This window comes from Sinocyclocheilus rhinocerous, unplaced genomic scaffold (assembly GCF_001515625.1).
Source record: "Sinocyclocheilus rhinocerous isolate Xijiao unplaced genomic scaffold, SAMN03320098_v1.1 scaffold245, whole genome shotgun sequence".
NCBI lineage: Eukaryota > Metazoa > Chordata > Actinopteri > Cypriniformes > Cyprinidae > Sinocyclocheilus > Sinocyclocheilus rhinocerous.
This window is the reverse complement of record NW_015659923.1, coordinates 739,830-764,563: the sequence shown is the minus strand read 5'-3', so window position 1 is coordinate 764,563 and position 24,734 is coordinate 739,830. Positions and strand designations below refer to the sequence as shown.

At 39.0% G+C, this 24,734-nt stretch overlaps 1 protein-coding gene across 1 annotated transcript in view; it reads right to left on the bottom strand.

Moving 5' to 3' along the window:
• Positions 1-151: 151 nt before the first annotated feature.
• Positions 152-24,734, bottom strand: part of scrib (scribble planar cell polarity protein) — a 99,715-nt gene continuing 75,132 nt past the window's right edge. The window contains exons 22-43 of the mRNA XM_016533293.1: positions 23,950-24,060; positions 23,661-23,837; positions 23,267-23,383; positions 22,935-23,123; positions 22,314-22,433; positions 22,173-22,229; positions 21,648-21,704; positions 21,329-21,409; positions 17,745-17,816; positions 16,601-16,648; positions 16,313-16,438; positions 15,493-15,726; positions 13,833-13,982; positions 13,208-13,367; positions 12,898-13,108; positions 12,300-12,371; positions 12,033-12,215; positions 9,666-9,805; positions 9,512-9,549; positions 9,051-9,125; positions 4,699-4,753; positions 152-2,314 (exon numbers count right to left, since the gene is read on the bottom strand). Coding sequence (XP_016388779.1) covers positions 2,190-2,314; positions 4,699-4,753; positions 9,051-9,125; positions 9,512-9,549; positions 9,666-9,805; positions 12,033-12,215; positions 12,300-12,371; positions 12,898-13,108; positions 13,208-13,367; positions 13,833-13,982; positions 15,493-15,726; positions 16,313-16,438; positions 16,601-16,648; positions 17,745-17,816; positions 21,329-21,409; positions 21,648-21,704; positions 22,173-22,229; positions 22,314-22,433; positions 22,935-23,123; positions 23,267-23,383; positions 23,661-23,837; positions 23,950-24,060 — 2,598 coding nt within the window. The 3' untranslated portion in view covers positions 152-2,189. The remainder of the gene's footprint in view (positions 2,315-4,698; positions 4,754-9,050; positions 9,126-9,511; positions 9,550-9,665; positions 9,806-12,032; positions 12,216-12,299; positions 12,372-12,897; positions 13,109-13,207; positions 13,368-13,832; positions 13,983-15,492; positions 15,727-16,312; positions 16,439-16,600; positions 16,649-17,744; positions 17,817-21,328; positions 21,410-21,647; positions 21,705-22,172; positions 22,230-22,313; positions 22,434-22,934; positions 23,124-23,266; positions 23,384-23,660; positions 23,838-23,949; positions 24,061-24,734) is intronic.

Here is a 24,734-nt window from a genome sequence, read left to right as displayed (position 1 = left end):
ACTGTGTATTTTTAACTGTACATTATTATTGTTAGTTCTTTGTTAGAAATGTTTTTAAATATCAGTTTACACTTTACAATATATTTTCCACTTTGAGAAAACCATAGTTCGCTCTAAATAGAGGCAAGAACAACCTCAATACATCAGGTTGTTAAATGAAAAGTAAACTTTATTATTCCTGAACCACAAAATAGACTTCTTTGGTTGTACAAATTCACTAGTTACAGTCCTGAATGAGCTCTATCCCCAGACCTTTAGTCCCACCCTCCCCTTTAGCAAAAAACAAAACAAAACAAAAAAAAATCCTCCCCAACAAGAAACCAAGACAAGAAAACAATATGAGAGATCAAACTCTTTTGCTTTGAAAAAGTAAAAATGTAGTGAATCCCATTATCCCAGTGGTTACAGAAAACCAACTTCTTTTTTCTCAAACTACAATTTTTTAAAAATACAATGATGAGCAATCCCAAACTGTTATTAACCAAAACTGAATTTCAGTCGATGAGAGCAACACAAAAGCTAAGATTAGTAAATTAAAAAAAAAAGTTCATATGTTTGACAGGTTCATCGGGACACAGTGTTGATGGCAGCTAGGGTGGTGAACAACTGATTTGAGAACAGTGAAATAAAACTGTTTATTTGAAGGAATAATAAAAGTCTATCATATTAGTCCTCACACAGGATTGACAGTAAAATTGCAAAATTGCAATAAGCCAATATACAAACACAGGGATCAGTCAGTCAAGACCCTGGTAGAATCATCTATACCCTCCAGACTTTAGTTTGTGGTCTTGGGGCAGAAAGGCTCAGATTCAACTCTGATTTTTGCTTCTTTTTTAGCATTTATACATTATTCACACAATGAGCTTTTCAGTGGCTTTAGAAGTTCAACTATTTAAAGTGTAGATTATAAAACATCTACTACCTTCACACACGTCAGAATAAGAGAAGGAAAAGATATGAGCAAGATTCGTAGATGTCAATAGAGATCAAATGTTTTCAGATGTTTCGATTTCCTCCTCCCACTCCCAAAATGGTACCACATGTCTATGGAGAGGTAAAGTGAGGTCTGGCGAATGATGGGCTGTTAAAGAGTGAATTCTCCACTCTGGTCACTCAGTGTAGCAAAGGGAATGATTCAATGCATACATGGCCCAGAACAAGAAGCAGAAATAAAAATGGAGGATGTTTTAGTGTCCTTGAGGAAGAGGATCACCAAAGGAACACAAATCGTCTGAAACCATTATCCACTTCATTTTACTCTCCTAGTCCAATAAAGGAAGACTAGAAATCAATTAAAAGGTTTAGAATGACGCTACTCAATACAGTAGGTCAGACTTTATGATATGGCATGACCATACATATTACCAAAATGTTTATAACAGATCTTTAAATAAGGTCAGATGCAACCTTTCACAAATATTATTCATTTGCATCACCTTAAAAAAAGAGATTGTTTTGAAACTGATATGGATATAAAATGGAAATAAAGCTTTACGCCAAGGCCTCATTTTCAATTTTAAAATGTTGCGTGCAAGAAAATTTATCCCAAAACCAAAAATCGTCACAAATTCACAAGTAATCACCTTATACATGTGTCAAAAAGCCTCAATTTGTTCCTCTATTGTATTGTAATCCCACAGATTAAAAACAGTATATTACATTAATAAATTACATTTAAAGGAATAAAAACTTTTTTCTGATTGTGAATTAAAGCAACAAAAGTGAAAATCTGGCTTACATGGGGCAGTGAAGGTAGCAGTATGTTGTCTGCAAACTGAATCTCCCCAAAAAAGAACACGGTTACATTTAAATGGCTCCTTTTCTGCCTTTCCACATTTTCATTTCTAGAGGAGGTTTCCAAAGTGTTAAGAAAGAAACCCACAGCATCTCTTAAAATAACTCTTCCGACAGACAGAAAACTGGGTAAAATGGGTCAATCAATCAGCCATCATCTGGACTTCTCATAGTAAAATCTGAGCAACCCTTTTCAACTGAAAAGGCAAAACTAGCGTTTGGGAGACTCACCTCCTAACCTGTGTTGTCGGCACTGAAATAAGAGTGGTTTAATATCTGTGTACAATGTGTATTTCAGAGCATTCTAAGCCACGTGTGGCATCTCCTAGCATTAGATGATCACTATATGTGTTTTATCTTCACAGTTCAGATGCATTAGTGTGAGTGTACGGTTATGTGGGCACTGGAGCCTCCAGGCTGTGGCGGCCCTGTCGTAGTTTGCGCTTGTTACTGTAGAGAGCCATCTCCTCTAGAGCAGATGTGGTGGCCACAGGAACTTCTGGATCTACAACAAACACTGAAAGGAGAGAGACGACAAATGTATTAAATATTACACTGTAAAGAGGAGCTGCCGTCTTTGATGCTGCACATGTAAAGCGCCCCTTCATCCACGGAAAATAAGAAATTTGCAATCTTCTAATTGACAAGTGACAGCTTTTATAAATGAGAATGCCCTGCTTTTATAGATGCTTCTATACCAGGGGTGGCCAAAGTCTGTCCTGGAGAGCCACAGTCCTGCAGAGTTTTGCTCCAACCCTAATCAAACCCTTGGTTATTAAGTTAATCAAGGTCTAAGCCAAGGGTTACTAGAAAGCTACAGGCAGGTTAGATTTATCAAGGCTGGAGCAAAACTCTGCAGGACTGTGTCCAGGATCGACGTTCCATACCACCCCCTTGTCTTTAAATGCATGTAGATTTCAGTTTAAATCCCACAAACTCCCACAAAGCAGTGATTCAGGAGAGCCATTCGGTGCATAAGCTGAAAGGCAGAGCTGCACACCATGCAGAAAAAAGCCCTGCAGAGCACTGATCACATTTGGGCACCTTCAGTACACTGTTATTGAGATTAGAAGCACACAGGTAAAAATATGTATGCACTGTACAGCAATGCCTTCTGGATTATGAGATCAATCCCTATTTTAATAGAAGTTGCAGTGACAGATCTCCTGTTAGACATACAAACAACAAGTTCACCAATTTTTCAAAATATAAAACATGCAAGCTGCAAAAATGACATGTTAGTGTTTTTACTGCCAATGCAGCAGAGAGACAGCATTTTTTGGAAATTGAAAATTGCATGACTATGCACAATAGGGATGTACAATATATTAGTACCATATCAGTTATTGGCTAATATTAAAGATTTTGAAAGAAATGTATCTTAATACATGGCTTTCTGGAATACTTGATTCTGATTTGTAAGTCTCGACATTCCAAGGTCTGATATTTACTGATATTGACTTCACTAACAACACTGTTGCCAGAATGTTTTGTACATTATAAAGGATTTATAATATACATATATTTATATATATATAAAAAGACAGTTTCATCACAAATCAATAGTTATTGTTCACATTACTTTGTAAAAAAGCCATCTAGTAAATAGTACGACTGAACATAATCTCTTAAATCTTCATCTTTTTTAAAATGTCAACCCAAATTAATATTTTATTTCTAATTATTTACTCATGTGGCAAGAAGCTATGTAATAAGCAGGATAAATGTACATCCAGCTGGTTGACAATGACAAAAACAACTGGCAAAATTATTTTGCAATAACCAGCTGGACGCAGCTGCCCTGACATATCTGTCAATATTAGATGTGTATTTTTGTAAATAGTACGACTGAACATAATCTCTTAAATCTTCATCTTTTTTAAAATGTCAACCCAAATTAATATTTTATTTCTAATTATTTACTCATGTGGCAAGAAGCTATGTAATAAGCAGGATAAATGTACATCCAGCTGGTTGACAATGACAAAAACAATTGGCAAAATTATTTTGCAATAACCAGCTGGACGCAGCTGCCCTGACATATCTGTCAATATTAGATGTGTATTTTCCCCCGGTTTTTACAATAAAATTACCATTGCCATCATCTCAAATGTAACTCCAAGTTAATCTTTGAAACAAATAATTTAATAACACTGTTAAATGTAATCTTTAGCACTCAAACAACTGAAATCTCATACAGAACTAAATACTGTAAATTTTGTGATTTTAGTTTTTAGGGTTTTACTTTTAATTTATTCAGACAGAAGTGTACAGAATTTAATACGGATCATTGTTATCAGCCATAAAATCACAATCAAATTACAATTATCAGAATTTTAATATGAGTGCATCCCTAGTTACAGTACCTATTGAGTCAGTCAATGCTGTTTCACACTACGCCAAACAGAAGATCCATTATAACACTAATGGTAATGTTATGGCAAACAGCAGCATGTGGCATCACATTCAGACTGCTAGAATTGACATGCAGTTCATGTCGTCAGGATGTGTTGCAGGTAAAATTATTTGCCAGAGATGTTAGAGAACACACCTATTTTGAAAAACTGGTAGAACTCTTATTCAAGTAACCTTGATTCTCTAAAAACAAGTTGAAGAATGAAAGCACAGAGAAACCCACTGCTCATCTGAACCTCCTGTAGATTAGAAGTTTTGGCCCATAAAACAAGTGCAGTACAGCAGGCTTCTTATAAAAAACCAAAGCATATGCGCGCGCACACACACACACACACACACACACACACACACACAGATCTCCTACCAAAATTAGAAGAGCACTTATCCAAGGAAGTCGCCTGTGTCAAGAGGACAATAACTGTAAGCCAAGTACTAGTGAACACAGCACATAAAGACCCACATGATCCACACATGAGGAGATCTTACCTGGGTTACTGGAGGCATCATCCATGAAGTGCACGTCATCACCTGCACCAGGAGACTGCAAGAGAGAGACGAGCGTGAGACGAGGAAACAGAGATCGTAAGAATTCACCAGCTCATCTCTTTCTTTCCACCAGAGTAGACAACTGAAAGAGTGAAACCTTTAGGTGTCTCCCGAGAATAGCTCTTTTTGGCTGAATTGCTGAGTGTAAATAATTATAATAATTTCTCATTCAATCTAAAAGACAAATGTAGATGACAAGATGAGGTCTTTTGAATGGCACAGAGGTTGTTTGGATCAACATGCTCTTGATATCTGAACCACAGAGCTGTTCTGGGAGACGCCTCTTCACCTTCACCTGACCAGAAAGCACTTTGTAGGGGAGCTGAGTTTAAAACAGTCCAAAAAGACACACCACTGCTGCTGACAGACTTACTGAGGCACATCTAGATTAAAATGCATCAGATTCCTGTTTCAGGTCCATAAACCCTGCAAAATGTTCTTCTGTTAGAGAGCCAGGGATGTGTTGTTACAGGATTGGCCTAATAATGCCCCAATAATTACCCACAACTAGGGTTGCAAAATTCCGGGAATTTTCAAGACTGGAAACTTTCCATGGGAATTAACAGGAATATATGGGAATTAATGGGAATAAACTGGTAATTTGCAAAATTGCAGGAACTGGGGACTTAAATGCAGTTGAGAAAATATCTTGCCGCATAATCTTGGTTAAAACAACCTGATTTAATGCAATTTCAGTTTAATTTCTACCCTACACATTGCTCAATCACATGCACACACAGCACACTGCTTACTGCAGGGCTATTGAGGCCACACCCCCTACATGCACCGTGCTTTCCTCCATAACATGAACAGATCATTTCTTAAATCCTGCACACAAAACATCAAAAGATGTAAATTACATGAATATTACAAAAAATTATGTTTAAAACTTCCTTGTGCTGTGTGTAATATACTGTGCAAGTAAAGTAGGCTATACTATTGTAAAAAAACAAATACACTGACTGAACAAACATTTAGGTGAGATAATAATGAAACAGAAGTCTAAAAATGACCCTCTCCCACACACAATCCCCTCTAGTCACCTAAGAGGGGGATTCCCCTCCATTTTCTCTGAAGCCACACTTGCTGCATTTGAGCCCAAAGATTACATCTAAGTTTTGATATTGTAAATATATTTGATCTATGGGATTCAAGTTTAACTAGTAAATACCAAAAAGTGTTTTTACAGTAGTCAGCTAGTCAGTAAAATCAAGATATGAAAAATCTAAGCAAGTTAGCACTATTTCATTGACAATGTATGAGGTATAAACTAGCTCAAGCTGTGATGCTCTTTCTGCTAGCCAGTTTTTTGTGTTCTCTCCCCACTGCTCTTCTCCCTCTACACCAATGACTGCACTTCTAAAGACCTGTCAAGCTCCTGAAGTTGGCAGACGACACTACAGTCATCGGCCTCATCCCCCAGACGAAGTTCCCATGGAAAGTTTCCACCCCTTTGCAACCCTACCCACAACACAACCTTTACTATCTTTTCACCTGATAATTTTAAGAAATGGCAGAAAATGTATAACATACCAACCTCTGCTTTTCACAAAGCCCACTTAAAACACACAACAGTCCTTCCAAACACAACACAGGCATGCTGTACAAACCTTCACCCCCACCAAGAATATGTTGCCAACAAGTTCTTTTTCATTTTTTCTTTTTCAAAGGCTCAAAAAAACCCTCTGAAAAACCCTAAGAGCAGTCAGGGTGAAGGTGCTGCTTCTTCACACATTAAGTCACATAACACAACACACAGTCAAATCATGGCAGTCTCAAAAGGCCACCAAATAACATAAGGATTCACCTGGCTTCCTGTACACTGCTTTGCTTGAATACAGTGCGCAGTAAATTAAGACTGACTAGCTGGCATTTTAAGTTTCTAACATAATCCAACAAGTCTAGGTTTTAAAGGCAATTTTTAAATGGTAACTTACACTACAGTTCAGAAGTCTGGGGTCGACAAGTTTTTTTTTATGTTTTTGAAAGAAACATTAGAATTACACTGCAAAACAGTAATAGAATTTAAAAAGCCTGTTTTCTATTTTAATATCTTTTAAAATGTAATTTATTTCTGTGGTGGTAAACCTGAAATTTCAGCATCATTACTCCAGTCTTCAGTGTCACATGATACTTCAGAAATCACTCTAATATACTGATTTGGTGCTCAAGAAACATTTCAATTTAAATGAAATTAAGATGAACAGAAAGTTACAAAGAACAGTATTTATTTGAAATAGAATGTAAAAGTCTTGGCTGTCACTTTTGATAATTTTAATGTTTCCTTGCTGAAAAAAATAAAATTAATTTCCTTAAAAATCTTACCAACTATAAACTTTTAAATAGACTGTTTGTAATACATATACTTGTAAGCTTGCTTGATGTTATTACTGCTAAAATGGAATTACATGTTTTACTCACACTTTTACACAAACAAAAAAAAACAGCAGTCAATAACTAGCAACACTGAACATTTCTGACACAGTAGTATTATGTGGCTATTGTGAGAGAAACACAAAATATCAGTTAAGTTAAAAAGTTTTGGCTGCATATCAGAGGACAAAATGCTTGAGAATGAAAATGCAAAAATATAAAAACATTACAATTGTAATTAAGGAAAATATTTAGAATATTTAAAAAAAATCCTTAAAAGACAATATGTGACCCTGGACCACAAAACCAGTCTTAAGTCGCTTGGGTATATTTGTAGCAATAGCCAAAAAAACATTGTATGGGTTAAAATTATCGATTTTTCTTTTATGCCAAAAATCATTAGGATATTAAGTAAAGATCATGTTCCATGAAGATATTTTGTAAATTTCCTACTGTAAATATATCAAAACTTAATTTTTGATTAGTAATATGCATTGCTAAGAACTTCATTTGGACAACTTTACAGGCAATTTTCTCAGTATTTAGATTTTTTTTGCACCCTCAGATTCCAGATATTCAAATAGTTGTATCTCGGCCAAATAATGTCCTATCCTAACAAACCATACATCAATGGAAAGCTTATTCATTCAGCTTTCAGATGATGTATAAATCTCAATTTCGAAAAATTGACCCTTATGACTGGTTTTGTGGTCCAGGGTCACATATAAACTCTTGATATTACTATTGTTATCTGTCACTCTGGTTACAGGCTTTATACAAGGCTGCCATGAGTTAGAGAAGAGAACTGACTTCTGTTGCCTGATCATACAGACACTATTAGACCCGTTTCTGTCTGAACAGGACAATGTGAGAGTCACAGCTGTTAGTAAAACCCCATCCATGACAAAGACATACTATTCCAGCTTAATTTATCAAGTAAATAATGCAGGTCTTAAAATCAATGGAATTAAAAAAAAGTTCTGCATTAACTATACATTCCAAAGATTTGCTGATTGCTATCATTGAAATCATCCAAATTAAGCAAAATTGATTGTCATGCGATATGCTGAAAAAATGGTAAATGCCAATTATGGATTGTGTCAGTCTCACAGATTTGGTGGTCTTTTGGTCTGGTATCAGAGGAAAAGTATTAGAACATTAACAATCATAAAAATGACTTCACCCCACATGCCCAATTTCCCTTCATACAAAGATCCAGAAACACAACCACAAAACACCAAGACCAAGAAACACAACGTTCCTTTGTTCCCATGACCCCCTGCATCCCCAGTAGAGCTGTCTCTCCCAGTGACACCACATGGAACAGCCACATTCAGCTCTTTTACTCAATTTGATAATCAAAAGAATGGCCTTCAGACATGCTGTAGGAGTCAGACCGGTTTGGCTGAATGTGTTATCAGCTGCTGTCTGAGGGTGAGTGCATGAGGCTGTACACAGAGCGGAGGGAGGGAGAGGACAAAATTTTTTTTCCTTTTGAGTGTTTTAGTGCATTAGTATGTTACCCCATGTTTTGGATCAACGCGAAGCCCATGGACCAAACTGAAAACCCCACCTCTACGCTACATCCGCATACCCAGAAGAGAAGCACATGGTATTGACAATGTAAGTAGATTAAGAACAGGAAGTGTGTTAAGCTGTGGAAATGATCCTCAGAGCCGAAAACTAAACCCAAATCGCTGCCAACTATGATCCAGAATGATGCTTAAAGCTGCAGTAACACGAATGACCATGCTGCTCACTATGGCGAGTACAGGGACCTGACAGCTCACAGTTTTGAACTAGCTATCAGAAGGGCCAGGGAGAGAAGGAGCAGGGGAGCAGGGAAAGCCAGGAGGACAGGAGTGGCTCAGAGGGATCGGGCAGGCTGGACTCCTCGACGCTTTGCATGCAGGCAATACCTGAATGTCGTAAACGGGTTTGGAAGAAGGAATGGCAGCAAATTGTCGGTAGTCAAACTTCTTTTCTGACAGGGACTAAAAGGACAGCAAACAGGCATAAGCAGTGGAGAGATGGAGAGAGAAAAAGGGGGGAAAAAAATCAATATTGCAAAAGAGAGATGGCAGGATGGATGGAGGGAAGGAAGGACAGAGGGTGAGAAGCAGAGATGTGTAAACGTAGAAGAAAAGGAGGAGAAAGGACAACAAAGAAAAGAGATAAAGGAAAATTTCATGGATGTTGCTCTATATGCTGGACATGACTATTAGAGTAAAGAATGACTTTATCATTGAAAGTAAAAAAAGGATGGTTTGACATCCTACTAAGTGAATTTGTCTCCCAAAACAACATTACTGGTGATTCAAAATGTGCTGTTTGCTTTGTACTAAATGGAAAAACGAAAGAAAAACCAATAGTCTCATACCAGTCTGCCTGGTGAAGTCACTGCCCGTGGACTGATATCTGTTTAGGAAACAAGAAATAAATTGAACACAACTGACTCTTAAAAATGACCCAGTAACATACAACAGAGTATACTCTGGCATTGTTTTACTGACAAAGGTAAATGAGATCGTCACCTTCTATTGGTGTTGGAGAGGGTGTGGGCGCAGGGGACGGCGACTCTGACAGCTGATCCAACGTGCCACGCTTCTTCCCCTCTTTAGACTTGGCAATGACCATCTGGGCCTTCAACGCATCCTGCTCTAGAGACTTCATCCTGGAGAGAGAGTGAGATACAGTGAGACACAGAGAGTGAAAGGAGAAATGCAAACGGTGCGTGGAGAGAGACAGGATGAGAGATGAAAGATAAGCAGAGGTGATGTGCACACTGATTGGTTAATACAGGAGAACAAGTTGAAAAAATGTGTGAAAGTTATGAGAGAATCACACAAACTAGAGATGCACCAATTAGCTTTCATGCTATAAAACAACCGTGAATGGTCAAGGGAGAAGAATACTATATAGGCACTACAGGAGATAATTCACCCATTATTTACTGAATCTGCATTTTTGGGTATTATTCTAACGTCGTATGAACTTCTTTCTTTTTCAGACCACAAAAAATGTGCTTGTCTAAATAATGGCAGTGATTAGTGACCAGCTTTAACAAAAAGATGCAAAAGTATCAGAGTGATCCCATACAACTCTTGTGGGTTTTGTAAAAAGACAAACCAAAATGTAATTAATGACTTAGTGAAAACCTGAACTTGGCCATTGGTTTGATGTAGACGAAGGTAGGTTTATAAGACTGTGTTAGTTCAGGGTGAGTAAATAATGACTCAATTTTCGTTTTTTTGGATGAACTATCCATTTAAGCCAGCCAAGAAAATTAGCTCTGCCAAACTTCCTTAGATTAGAGTTAGTCTCAGTATGGCGCACTCACTCCATGCAGACTTATATTGCAAACAAAAATGACACAAGTGTTCTAAAATCCCAAGCTCTAATCTTTAACAAGTACGTTATTGTGGTATAATTTCAGATTTAGCCAAACCTAAACATCACCTAAAAAAAGCTGTGTGGTTGGTTGTCTTTACCTTGCAAAGTGGACCAAACATTGCTGAAATCTCACACGCATTTAAAGTCAGTGAATATTGCTTTATTGAACTCTGCCTGCATGTGAAAAATGTCAGGTTTTAACATGCGGCACCATTTAAAAGCTTTTTATAGAAGCCCGTTTCCGCCACAGAATAAAAAAAAAGGTAATTGTGACTTTTTATCTCACAATTCTGAGATATAAACTCGCAATTCTGAGAACAGTCTTTTTCTCCCTCAGAATTGGACTTAATTTTTCACAATTGTGAGTTTATATCTCGCAAATCTGATTTTTTAAACTCGCAACTGCTGTTTATATCATTGTTTATATCATGCAAGTTTATATCATGCAAGTCAGAATTGAAAGATGTAAACTCACAATTGCGATAAAAAAGTCAGAATTTTGAGACAAAAAGTCGCAATAAAAATTTTTTTTCTTATTCACTGGTGCAAATGGGCTTCCATAGCTTCTATATAAAAGTAACCAGCATCAGTGCTTTCAATGAAGGTCTTGTTAAAGACTATAACAGGTATCAGTGCACCTCTAAATAAAACAACTGCAAGCAACTTGAATAACGACAAAAAAAAAAAAATGCATGTTATTAGGACAATGCAAGACTTTTACACAGATGAGAGGCAAAAGTGAGTGAGCAGAGAGAAAGAGGGAGTGTGCTACCAAGCTAAATAATAAATAAAATAGCACATGTGCAGAAGCAGTAGTGGGTTCTTGTAGGACACGTTCATTGTTTAGAAAAAGCCACTACAAAAATGGTTCACCCTTTACACACTATGCACTATAAAATGTCCACAAGCACCAAGCACCCCAAGCGTTGTCAAGCATCACAGCTAAGCCCCCATGATGCTTTCTGGCTGTTAAGGGCAGACCTGGGCTGACAGGAAGAGGAGGAGCAGGAAGTGGGAGGGGCTGCAGCGCTGCCTAGAGAGGCCCTCACACGGGACTGGTAGAGCCGCTTAGCCAGGTCTTGCTCATACTGCCTTACGTCCTCCTCTAGACCATAAGGCCTTGGGAGCAGTAAGAAAGTAGAGGATAGAAGATGGTAACACACAAAGAAAAGGAAAGAGACTACAGATGAAAGAAAACACTCTGAAACGGACAGTAAAGATTAAGAAGGGAAGGTCTACATTGAAACTCAGGGCCTTCAAAGACAAATCCACAATATGAGATGTGCATGTAAAAATAAAATATATATCTATGTCATGGATTCCTATATCCAAAGAATGTGGAAATGGCTTTGAAAGCCCCGTTCATCAAGGGGAAGATGAAATTTAAGTACCACAAGCGGACAGCTCTTTAGAGATCAGCATTACAGAGGAAAGGATGATACTGGAGAGAAAAACGCTCCTGATGTGATGTATTTCACGCAACACATCATTCTCTGTGGCCGTCATACCTGGCTGCTCTCCACATGGCTCTCTTCTCTGCTTCCAGGGCTCGTTTTTCAGCAGGGGATAGCTCCTTGTCCATGGCGACAGCAAGCTCCGGGCTCTGCATGCGTAATCGGTCTTGATGTCTACGCTCTGCTTTGGCCGTCCGAATGGGAGCCACAGATTCACCGGGATAAACTGGGATCAAACTGTTAAGACAAACACTGGGTCAAGCAATTCAAATATCCCAAAAAATGCAAAACTGAACAGCTTTAGGTTTCAGTGTTCCTCACCCCATCATGGAGTTGGGTCTCTGTTCCAGTCTGAAGCTGTCTTCCATTGAATTCCGCTGAGAGTCTCCTTTACTGGATTACAAAATGATAAATATTACACAACACAACTAAAGCAGCACAACTGTTTCCAACATTGCTAATAAGAAATGTTTCTTGAACAGCAAATCATATTTGAAGGATTTCTGAAGGATCATGTGACACTGAAGCAACGGCTGCTGAAAATTCATCTGTCACAGGAAAATAAAAAGCATTTCAAAATACATTAAAATTAAAGACAGTTTTAAATTTGTAATATTTTATAATATTATTGTTTTACTATATTTTTAACCAAATAAATATCTAGAGTTTTTGTGTGCTTTTAAGAGACTTATTTTATAAACATAAATTGTTCCGACCCCACTCTTTTAAATGGTAGTCTATACTTTTATATGTATTTATTTTAATAATCAAAGATATCAGAACTGGAGTTCTGGATGTTCAGAGTGTGTTTTGTAATCAAAACTTCAGCAAGCAAACAAACAAAACCCCCCACTACCATATGAAAACCACTTTGCAACTTTGAAATACTAACAAACAATTGAGCAAACGTGTAGCTCACCCTGAGCCGCCACAGTGGCTGGGAGGTGTGGCACACTGCCTCGGAGATGGGGAACTGTGGCCTCCCAAGCTCTCCACCTTGTACTCCACACCATCTAGGATAACCTTTCCGTGAACCTTCATATCTGCCACCTGCTTCGCCAGATCTTCCTCCTCATCCTCCTCATCTTCATCCAGCATATACTCTCGTGCCCTCTGTTCAATTCGTTTTGCTGAGGAAAGTAGTTTACAAACTATTTAACATGATTCAACAATGAACTCAAGCTTACTGTAGCTTAACATCAATGTTTGACAACTAAACAGACGCAAACCTTCTTCCTCTTTCATTTTCTTCAAGTCATCTTCTCCCACAAGTGAGATGCGAGGTTTGGGTTTGTCTGGTGTCTGCTGCTTCACATCAATCTCAAAATATTTCTGCCTGTCTCTGAAGGAGCGCTGCTCTGGGCTGTCTCTGCCAACAGAGGAGGGGGTCTGGGAGAGAGAGAGCGAGGATTCAGATTTCAGACCAATTGTAAAGAACACAATATAAGCAACCAAAATCGACATACACTGACATGCAAGAGCAAGTCCCGTTAATTCTGAAATTCAGATAATGATTAATAATTTGCATAAAGTTTCCAAAACTTTGCCGATCCACCACCATGATGATGAGTGCATAATATGCTGCCACTGCAAAAAGACTTTCAAATGACTGCTCTCCTGAAGCCTCTTCTCACCAATAATAATTGCTTTGATTCAGAACACCGACCGATCACGTTCCCATATTTTACCAAAACGCATGCTGCCAGATGATCGGGCTTTCTTGACATTGCGGACACACAATTTATCACGTTTCTTTGTTGCAGTTCAAAGCGACACATACACCTGCACCACCACCACTCAAGTTTAGATGAATCTGAAGAGTCAGAGTGGTTCTGCTGGAGATCAGCTGGGTACCTTCGACTCCACTGAGGGGCGAGGCAGGTGTGGCATGGCTGCCAGGCTCCTGTACTCGCGGCAGTCAGATGAGAGGGAGGGACGAGGCCTGAGAGGACCACTGCCCTCACCATCAGTCTCATCCATAAACACCTCATTATTCAGCTCAGGCTGAAAGACCCATCATGTACAGCATATCAACCCCACACTTGCAGACAATATTGCGTATTGAGTTGTGGTGAGACAGTACACACCAAACAAGGGTTATGGGTCAGGCTCATTCAAAAGTCATCATCATGTAGAGAAAAGGTTGGAATACACCACACGACTTTTCAATTCTGAACACAATATGTATCAAGCAGTGGGTAATTCACTCGTTGATTTGCTTAAAGTGTCATGAAACCCTAAAACACATTTTTTGAGATGTTAACATATATGAACAGGTTGCACATCAGTGAAAACAACTTTAGCACTCATTATGTCTACAGTACTATTAAGGTAAAAGTGGTTATTTTTATTTTTATTTTTTGGTGAAATTTCGTTCTTCCGGTTCAAAAAGCAAAGTTGAACCAACGTCACGAAAAGTGAAGTACATGGGTTCATTTGCAGTAGTGATTGGCGGCTGTGGCTGGAGAGTATGCGTCTACACCATCAGTTTTCTGAGCTTTTCTCAGTATTATTCATGAGAATGAAGTCTTACGATCCAATCACTGCACTGTATTATGCATGAGGTTGTATTACAGTGGAGAATTACAATCTCATGAAAGAGCTTGAGCTGTCAGTTCATCTCTGTAAACACGACTGTAACAATATTTAATATGTAACAAGACGTGGAGCGTTTCTGACTGGAACGCCGCAACGAGTTTAATAACACTCACTGCACGGATCGTAGTTCATATCCGGACCGGAGCAAGGGTGTTTAAAGTTTATGTGAACATATTTAATATTCTCTCGTGCTCCGAACATGAACGAGCACCGTGTCTGCGCACATAACATGTCTTCTTTAAATAAAAGACGTGCAAACAAGGGCGCTGATACAGCGGTATGTCTGATCTTGAACATGATGACACAACGGATTATTGTGATACACAGCAAATGATACAGACCGAAAATTCAAAGAGGAGTAAACAGAAAGTAACTGCCTTTATTCTTTCTGTTTTAAAGATAATTTAATATTAATTTGTCTGTATAATGAGTGTGTTGTAGGTGTGTGTTTTATTGGTTATTGTCTCCCCTCTTCCCACCCTCTACACTCCCACTTTTCCGCAGTTTTACACGCCCATTTCTGGAGGCTTTTTCAGATCTAAGGTGTGAAAGACCAGTGCTGAAACAGGGGTTTCATGACACTTTAAAGCCTACTTTGTGATTCTGTTGGCAAACATGCTTATAGTGCATTATATTCAGCGTGTTTATTGCTAGCGCAGCAAAAATAGACAGCGAAGCCTTCACAAGTAATGCAAGTACAGTGTATCTGGTTGCCATGGCAACCTCATGCGCTTGCTGCTGCTCTTTGTAATCACATTAAAACTACTTAAATGGTACACGGTAGGGATATGCCGGTATCAAATTTTCATGTTGCGATTAATTGCTAATGCTTTTATTACGGTATACGGTATTATCACGGTATTGCAATTAAGTTAAAAAAAGTGGTCATAATACAGTATATAACAGGTTTAATAACTTTTTTCTTATACCACGACAGCAAACAAGCTCCCAAAGGAACAAAATGTCCAACGGGAAGACCAAGCACTGGATGACGGGGGAACCACGACATGCTCACAACCTTGATGAGCATTTGTCCTACCTGTGGGGGTTCCAGTACAGCCAGGGAGTGTGGCACAGCTGCGAAGGCCTTATATACCTGCTTGATATTGATGGGGTATTCCTCATGTGTGTCAGGGGATGGGGCACTAGGCTGTATGAGGGGTCGGGGAGGTTGAGGACAGAGGGGTGGAAGGGTAGAGAAACAGACAAAGGACAAAAAGGATGGAACAGCTAATGAGAGACAGAGCAGCAAAGGCAGAGCACAGGAGGAAAATGCAGGGCTAGACCACATGCAGCCCGCGATCGTGATCATGTCAATGAAAGGATGGAGGGAGAGGAGAGTTTGATAGTATGAGGGAGGTCTGTGGTTATGGTGACGACTCGGGGCAATATTTTGGTTTACACTGGTATCCTGAGATAATGTGAGTGTAAACCTTGCTGTGCAAACAATGTGGTTTATGTGATTAGGGGAAGAAAAAAAATCCAAAAGAGGCGTCTTTTGATAAAAAACAGGCACAATGTTACTTGCAGTGAGAAGTTGATAAGTCTTTGATTTTTTAAACAACCCGTTTCTTTGACCTGGATTATGGTGTGACTGTTTGTAAGGCTTAACAGGCACAATTGGAATGCATATGGAGAAAATAAAACAACAGTGGCATTCTGTTGGTCTTTAGGCATTGGTAACTGAGGATGAAAGGGGGCCTCATTAGGGTTCAGACAGTGGTGAGGGATCTTACAGTGGTCTGAGAGTTGATGGGAGAGAGGCCATGCTGGAAAGGGTTGGGACTGGTGTGGCCATCCTGACTGGCTGGAGACACAGCGGGTCGCACCCGAGGGAGAGGCTGGATGGCACCAGGTTTAGTCTAGAAAGAGAGAGAAATAAAATTGACAATAAATCCAGCAATCAACCACAAATTTACGCAATGTTTCCAACATAATATGGCTATTAATGTTATTCGCATCAATATTATCAGGAACTTGCTCTAGGATAATTTACAAGTTAAATCTGCATATTGGACACTCACTGATGAATTATCCTTGGTGTTTGCATTTGAAGGGAAATGAATGTTTGACTGAAACAAAAAAGAGAAATATGAACATGATATAAAAATTAAGAGGACAAAAAAAATGTTCACATGGGATTAGCTTTCTCAAGTCAAGTAACTGCCTGAGAGTTATTATATTCATAATATAATTATATTCATAGCTCATATTAAATTATATTAGCGTTCAAAAGTTTGGGGTCAGTAAGATTTTTTTTTAAAGAAATTAATAATTGTATTCAGCAAAGATGTATTAAATTGATCCAAAGTTACAGTAAAGACTGTCATTTACTTAAACTTTCTATTCAAAGGATCCTGGGGGAAAAAACTCAGTTTCCACAAAAATAATTTTCAATTATGATTTCTGAAGGATCATGTGACACTGAAGACTGGAATAATGTCTGCTGAAAGTTCAGCTTTGTCATCACAGAAATAAATTACACTTGAAAATACATTGAAAAAGAAAACAGTTAATTGTAATAATATTTCACAATATTACAGATTTTTCTGTATTTTTGATCAAACGTATGTAGTCTTGGTGAGCATGCGAGACAAAAACCTACTGACCCCAAACCTTTGAACAGTAGTGTATATAATGTTATATACACTTCATATGATTCACAAGGCCTTCATACACAGTGTTAATTTACCAGGCTGTAGTTACACACTCAATTGCTTGGTTTGGTGGAAATCCTAAATAAGAGTCAAGCATTTCACTACTGCAGAGAGCATGAAAAGCAGGACATGCTCAGAGTTACACTGGCCCGTATTCCATTCGGCTCTTAACATCTAATGCAAAGCCAAGTGCAGCTGGTGCAGGCCATACAAGGGCTAGTCAGCCCACTTACATATCGAACCTCCCTTCCAAGCATCACAGAGGAAGATTTGTGGGACTTCTGAGAAATATGGAAATGTCATGACGAGGGGCGGAATGAAAGCACAGGCCATCAACCAGAACACTACCTTAATGAACATGTAAACAAGGCCTGCCTTTGACCATGCAAAACACCAGCATAAATCTGTACAGGCTTATCCATGGTACTGTTTGACAGTCACATGAAAACAAATGAGAAAAGAAAGGGATGATGATGAAAAGGGAGTGAATACGCTCTGAAATGGTACTGACCTGTGAGTTCTGTGGAGAGTGTGCAGCATCTCGGACAGGACTGTCAATCCCGTGAGGCTCAGACGGTGAAGACTGAAATACAAATAAAAGGAACATCCATCACAACATGTCACGAGAACAGGAGAAGGAAAGAAATTGCTTGAGGTCAGTGAAGTATTTCACAAAGCAAGATGAGGCCTGCTGTTTCCAATAAGCAAAATTGGCCAAATTACAAAGTAGTGCATTAAGAATAAACAATCATGTGCAATTTTATAAAAGCAGTTCATCTTGATTTGAGAATAACATTAATAGCAAACCATAAACAACTGCCATAAGCAGCTTATAATATGCTTGCACATTGCAGTTGTTCTATTTCTTGCTCTTATGATGTGATTGATGACAAATGTGTTGTATTACGTGCCACAGATAATTTGAAATCAAGCAGTGGTGCCATAAAATGCATTTGTTCAAACAGTGTCAAGAACAATGTCATGCTACAGAAAGAGACAATGTCTCAAATTTTACTTTAGAGACCATGGTGTTTTATATTCCTGGAAATGGTTGGTGGCCAGTCTGTATTTAAGGTGAGAGGCCTTTACTTCACCCTTTTTGTTTAACACCTGTTGACTTCACATTCAAAGCATTCTCAGTCTCTCTGGGAATGTTCAAATGCCTCAAGACCATAAGGTTGCACACATTACAGGGTCCCATTTTTGTATCCGCTTCATTTTCAGCTTCAGCCATTTTCTAAATATAGGAAATGTGTATATAGACATGTATATTTCAATGAATTGACGTTTTCAAAGACATCTGGAAATCTAAAGCAGCTATCAGTAGAAATCTTTGGATGATATTTGAGATTGAAGTGCTATGTTAACTCTAAATAGCTACTGATGACACAACCATGCTAGACCAGAAAACACACTCAGTCAGAAAACACACTCCACAAGGCTGCTTGCCTTGCTGTACAAGCAGGGCTGCAGCTGCCCATGCCTGCCATAACCCACAGGTGGCCCTGATAAAATGCGCTCCTCAGGAGGGCAGCCTTTGCTCTTGCGATTAGCCACAAGGAAGGGATTTTCACTAAAGCAGATTGGCTGGGAGTCCACAAGACATTCTTCTTCCTCTTTAGCTTCTTGTGGGACTCCTGGAGCTGGGAGGGGGTCCCATGTGTCGGCTTGGGGAGGTTTTGAAGCCGCTGAACTTGCGGCTGGGCAGACTGGAGACGAAGGGAGGGCAACGGGTTCTACATGGTACATAGAAGCATGGACTTTCTCAAAACCCAGGGGGTTTACAGGGACGGCCGGCATGGCAGCCTCCATTGTGAAGAATGTAGCAAAGGAGGGAGAAAACTGAGGAATGAGAGAGAGAATATGTTCGACAGACAAAAGGGAGAATTAATGTGAGATGGAAACAAAAACAAATAAAAGAGCAGAACAACTAATGATTAGTGGTCGACCGATATTGTTTTTTTGACAGCTGATGCCGATGCCAATAAAAGCAATCGTTATGATACTTTTTGTAAACATTAATTCCTTTGTTTAACCATTCTATCTGATTATTAGACAGACTTCTATCCGTATTAGACAGAACTGTTAACAACGACAGTAAACAAGAGGGAGAATGTGAGCACTGTGTGTTATCAAAATAAATGTCCCGCCTCGAACACATCGGCAAAACAGAAAAACTTATCGGTCTATCTACTTATCGGATATATCGGTCGACCACTACTAATGATATACAAAAGGAGGAAGAAAATGACATGGCATCACACAAAAAGATTAGAACACAGCAAATGTAAAAGCAAAGAAAGGAAAAGCAGTACAGAATGAAACAGATGGGTTTAGTCTGGCAGAGTTGGAAGAAATAACAGCCGATTCAGATGAGTGAGGAGCTAAATACAGCTTATCCCATCATGCTGAGACATCTCACAGTAGACAGTCACTCAATCCAGAAGAACATTCGCACTGAATCTGCTGTGAGTGCTCTAATGTAGACTTTGCTTTTATACTTTGAGTTTTAATTTTAGTTTTCGTAATTTAGTGTTTGCTTTTTAAATATATATTCTTTTAATATTATATTTTTATTTCAGGTTTAGTTTATGATATGTAAGTACCTAAATGTATTTCAGTTAGTTGCCAAAGCAACATTTCTTTCTTGATTTAGGTTTGTTAATCTAATATTTATACATTTTATTTCAGCTTTATTCAAATTAGCAAAAATTATTTAATAGTTTTAGTTAACAATAACACTACTCTTTTAGTGTTGACAGTTACTACATTTTGCTTTAGTAGGGACTAGGGAGGTATTTACACTTTAAAATATTATTCAACATGCTTTACATACAACCTAATAGAAACCACATGAAGTAGTTTTTAGCAGTGCATGTAACAAACACTTCCGAGTGAGCCCTTACCACAATACACAAACATTTCCTTAACTGTCATTACTATTAGAGATGCAATTTTACAAAGTGTTATGAAACTGTACACTGGATTCTCATCACAGTAAAAAACAAACAAACAATTCAGGTGCAATTGGTGGCACATTGTGATGCTTAAGATGTTACTGTCGCACACAACTAATGGCCTCATACTGATAAAAGCTTCATTCAATGGCTCTTGTGCAGATAAAAGACACTGCTCTGATCTGATCTATAAATAGCCATGACTAAACCGTACTTCATATACCACAAAATCACGTGAGGGAGAAAACCGTGTGCTAGTGTTTCCCTATCTAAGAGCAGTCCACCCCCTCTCCATTCCTCACTTGACATTGCAAACAGCTGCTAGTGCTATGTAGGTTAAACATTTCTAGAAGAGAGACAGAGGCTAAAAATGCTTACAAGGGACAAGGAATATCTTGTAGTTTGTAAAAACAAGTTCTAAAGCTCATATTACAACTGTTACATGTTAAAACATTTACTGAATATCACTGATTGATTGAGTAACTACTGACATTCAATGTCCAACAACTAATGGCTATTGCGATTATTACAGTAATCAAATCTAATACCTAAATAAAATGTAACAAGTTTCACTCACACACACACACACAAAAAAAAAAACATTCAGAAAAAGAAAAAAAGGAAAAATTAGTAAGTCAAGGAGGTATGAGTGCTGAAGAAATGACAGAAAAAAATGAGAGTTGTAGAGTAATAGCAGTGATACACTCACAGTAAGATGACCGGAGCAGATTCCAAGCGGCTCGACTCTAGATAACTTAACTGTCAAGATCCTCCAAGGGTCCCTTCATCCTCAAAGGCCACACCCACCCATTAAACCATTCAGCCAATCAGCTCACAGCACACATTTTAAAATAACTTGAGCTACTGTCAGCTGTCGGCCAGCACCTCCCCCTCACTCCAGCTCAAGCACCAGCAAATACAATCTGTATTCTGTCAGAGGTATGGCTGGAATGACATCCAGCCCTGCTGCTGCTGAAGACTAAAGCCAGCAGCTGGACTGCTTCACCTTTGGCACTACTAGTACAAGCAGCACTACTGGACAAACGTATAGCTTGACCTGATAAGAGTTTTAGAAGACCAATATGCTAAGCAGTCAAAAGCAATTAAGGAAACATTTCTGCAAGTTACGTTTACTTACTCTATTAACTTTCTGTAGGCTAGTGGTAGGTAGAGCCGCCAGTGTCTTGTAGTCCAGTTTCAGTGGTCCAGTGCTCAAATTCTGTAGAGAGAGGGTTAGAAAGAGCACAATGAATGATCACTGTTCACTAAAAGAACATGTTCAAAAATCTTCTAAACATTAATTAGATATTTCATTAAGCATGAGGACACTGATCCTAAAGAGCTTCTAGAGCTCAGATGTGACTCATTTGTTCATGTTCAAGGTGACGGCAGGTCCTGTGGTTCTCTCCTGGAGCCCTAATGTGGGCTGTAAAGACAGGTAGGGCATACAGCCTCACCTCAGTTTCCTCCTCCAGCAAACGAGTTGCCTCCTCGCGCTCCAAGCGCATACGCTCCTTTACCGAAAGAGGGAAGCCAAGGAGGGGGTGGGGGGATAAAGTTTACCCAATCACACATATACACAGACACACATTTTGCCCACACAAATATGGACACACACACACACACACACACACACACAACATCCATTGCACAGATGGGAATGAGGTTTAGGTGATGCAGAATCGTGGATGAATAATAAAACCAGGGACCATGAAGACACAAGAACATATTTAATGAAGGAGATGAATAGAAATGAGCAGAAACAAAATGTGATGTTTGGAATGAGCAGCACCCATGATCATTCAGAAGGATTTCGGGGAAAAGAGGGGCATAAGATAAGAGAAAGAGAGAAAGAAAAGGACAGATCCACATATATTAGTTGCAGTTATAGGAAAGATTTGGAAGTGGTCATCATTTTGATAGCTTATTATTATTATTACAGTATGTTATAAGAAAGGTGTTTAGGGGAGGAAATCACTCACCACTTTTTCCATCTCCTCCCGTTCCCACTGGGACGTCTCTCTCACCATCTCTACCTCCTGCAGGAAAGGTCAGACAGACAGATGTTATTTTTCCCATCCACTCCTCTGCTGTTCCTGCTCTGTGTGATGCATAGAGCTCACCTTCTGCATGATGTCAATCTCTTCCGGACTCAGGTCTCTGTCTACTGATGAGATGCTCTCCATACTGTTCTTACGAACAATACCTGCCGCAAACGGGTTTGCAATAACACCAGGCGATGCCTGAAAGAAATAACAAATAAATATGCAAAATATGTAGTAGTTGTTTGTTGATTTTCAAATATAAAACTTATTGAAATGTTTTCAGTGTGTGTATCAGTTCTTTTTGAACATTTTCATCTAATTTTAACAAAACCGTGATAGTATTGATAACCGTGATAACTTTGGTCACTATAATCGTGATATGAAATTTTCATAGCGTTACATCCCTAAGTAGTACATACATGCATGCATGCATATTAGAATGATTTATAAGGGATCGAATGACACCAAAGACTGGAATAATGGCTGCTGAAAATTCACAATACTACTGTTTTTACTGTAATTGCAATCAAAAAAATGCAGTCGTAGTAATAATAAGAGACTTCTTTCAAAATCCTAACTATTCCAAACTTCTGGCCGGTAGTGCCAATACATAATTTATTACATCTATAATAATTTAAGTCACAGTTGGACATCAGAGCAGATCTCATGTCCTCCTGAGCTGTATAACTAGGTCTTTACCTCGATGCCTGCAGCGTTTCGTGGGTCAAAGCCATCACACACAAGCATGACTAGGGAGTCACCGGAAGCACGCAAGACCCTCACTGCTTCCGTGTGTGTCATACCCAGAAGACTGTTGTTGCCCACCTCAAGAATACGCATGCCTAGTCGCAGTCGGCCATCTCGTGCAGCAGCTCCGCTGGAGCTCACCTACAGCATGGAGTAAGAGAAAAAAAATCAAGGACTTAAATGACTGATGTTGTGAGGAAGTAGTGAAGTAGGTAACTAGACCCGTATTTTTTATGTTATCAGAATCCTGCAGGGTTTGTGTCTTATATCATTGTATTGGTTACCTTGGAAATGAAGATGCCCTCATCTGTGGGGTCAAAGGGGTTGCCTGCATGGCCTTTAGCTCCACCCCTGATGCTGATGCCCAGCTTTTCTCCAGGCTGCTTGTGAATGACAATCTCCTACAAAATCACAGGGATGTTTTAGAGGGTATTTGAGGATGTTCTGGTCTCATTAAAAGTCTCAAAAGTATTTGAGATTGAGATCATTACCAATCAAAAGTTTTTTAGGTCATTAGCATAAGTATTTGTACGAGTGTCTTTCTCACTGCAGGCCATTTTGGCGGATTTTCAGGAAAAGACCAAATGTGATATTTATTAGATCTGACTGAGCTGGCGGTAACCAGCCATACTGCAGGTTTTGCTTACACTTCTCCTCTACTAATCAGAGTGTGTATACCTGCATGCCAGGGGGCGAGGGATCTCTGCGCACAAGCATGCGGATCTCCTGCTTGTTGGAGAGCAGGGCTCTGACAGCTTCCTGATGTGTGGCATGTCGTAGGTCGATGGTGTTCACCTCCAAGATACGATCGCCCACGCGAAGTCCACTCTGAGAGGCCAAGCCATTGGGGATGACCTACCCAGAAACAAAAAGGTCAGAAATCAATTCGGACAAAAGCGTCACAGAACACAAATCATGCCATTCATTTTTGACATAAACCTGCATCATACAACATTATTTATTTTACCTTTGAGATGAACACTCCTGGCTCATTAATTCCAAACGGGTGGCTGGCATGATCACTACCCCCTACAATGCTCAGACCCAGGGGACCACCTGCTTTGATCAGCGTCACTTCCTGTCCAGACAGGAAATTCAGATGTATGAAAAAGGAGCACTGATTTTGCAGTAGATCTGATAAATGCAGTGGTAAAAAATCTGTGAAATTAATAAATAATTATATATATATTAGGGCTGCCCCCTAATAGTCGACTAATCGTTAGTCGACCAGAAGAGGCTTGGTGGACCAAAATGTTATTTATTCGCTTAGTCGCAGAAAAAGAAGAAGAAAAAAAAAAAACTCCACAGGCGAAGTCACGCAGTCCGTGACTAACAGATCGTTAACGGCTAGTCTTTGGTGATACAGTACATCTGAAATATGTAAGTATTAGCAACTTTACATGGCCACTCAATCTGATGTTATCCTAGATACTCCCTCATATACTCATATAATCCCTCAATACTCCCTCATTTCTGGTCATACAGATAAAAGTAATACATCTTTCGAATCTGTGAAGACTCTACGTTTATTTGTGTGCACTCACAATACCGTGCTTTTGTAAAATAATGAAAACAAACACGATGCACTTTCTGCCGTCTCGGTCTCTGTGAACTTGAGCACGAAACTCTGTGTATACTTGCCGTACAGAGAAATTAAAAATGTATAGAGTGAAATGTCTACTTTCAAATGAACCAATTCAAATGGAAAACAAATTCTCAGATTATGTAATCCGTATGAAACATGCATACAGG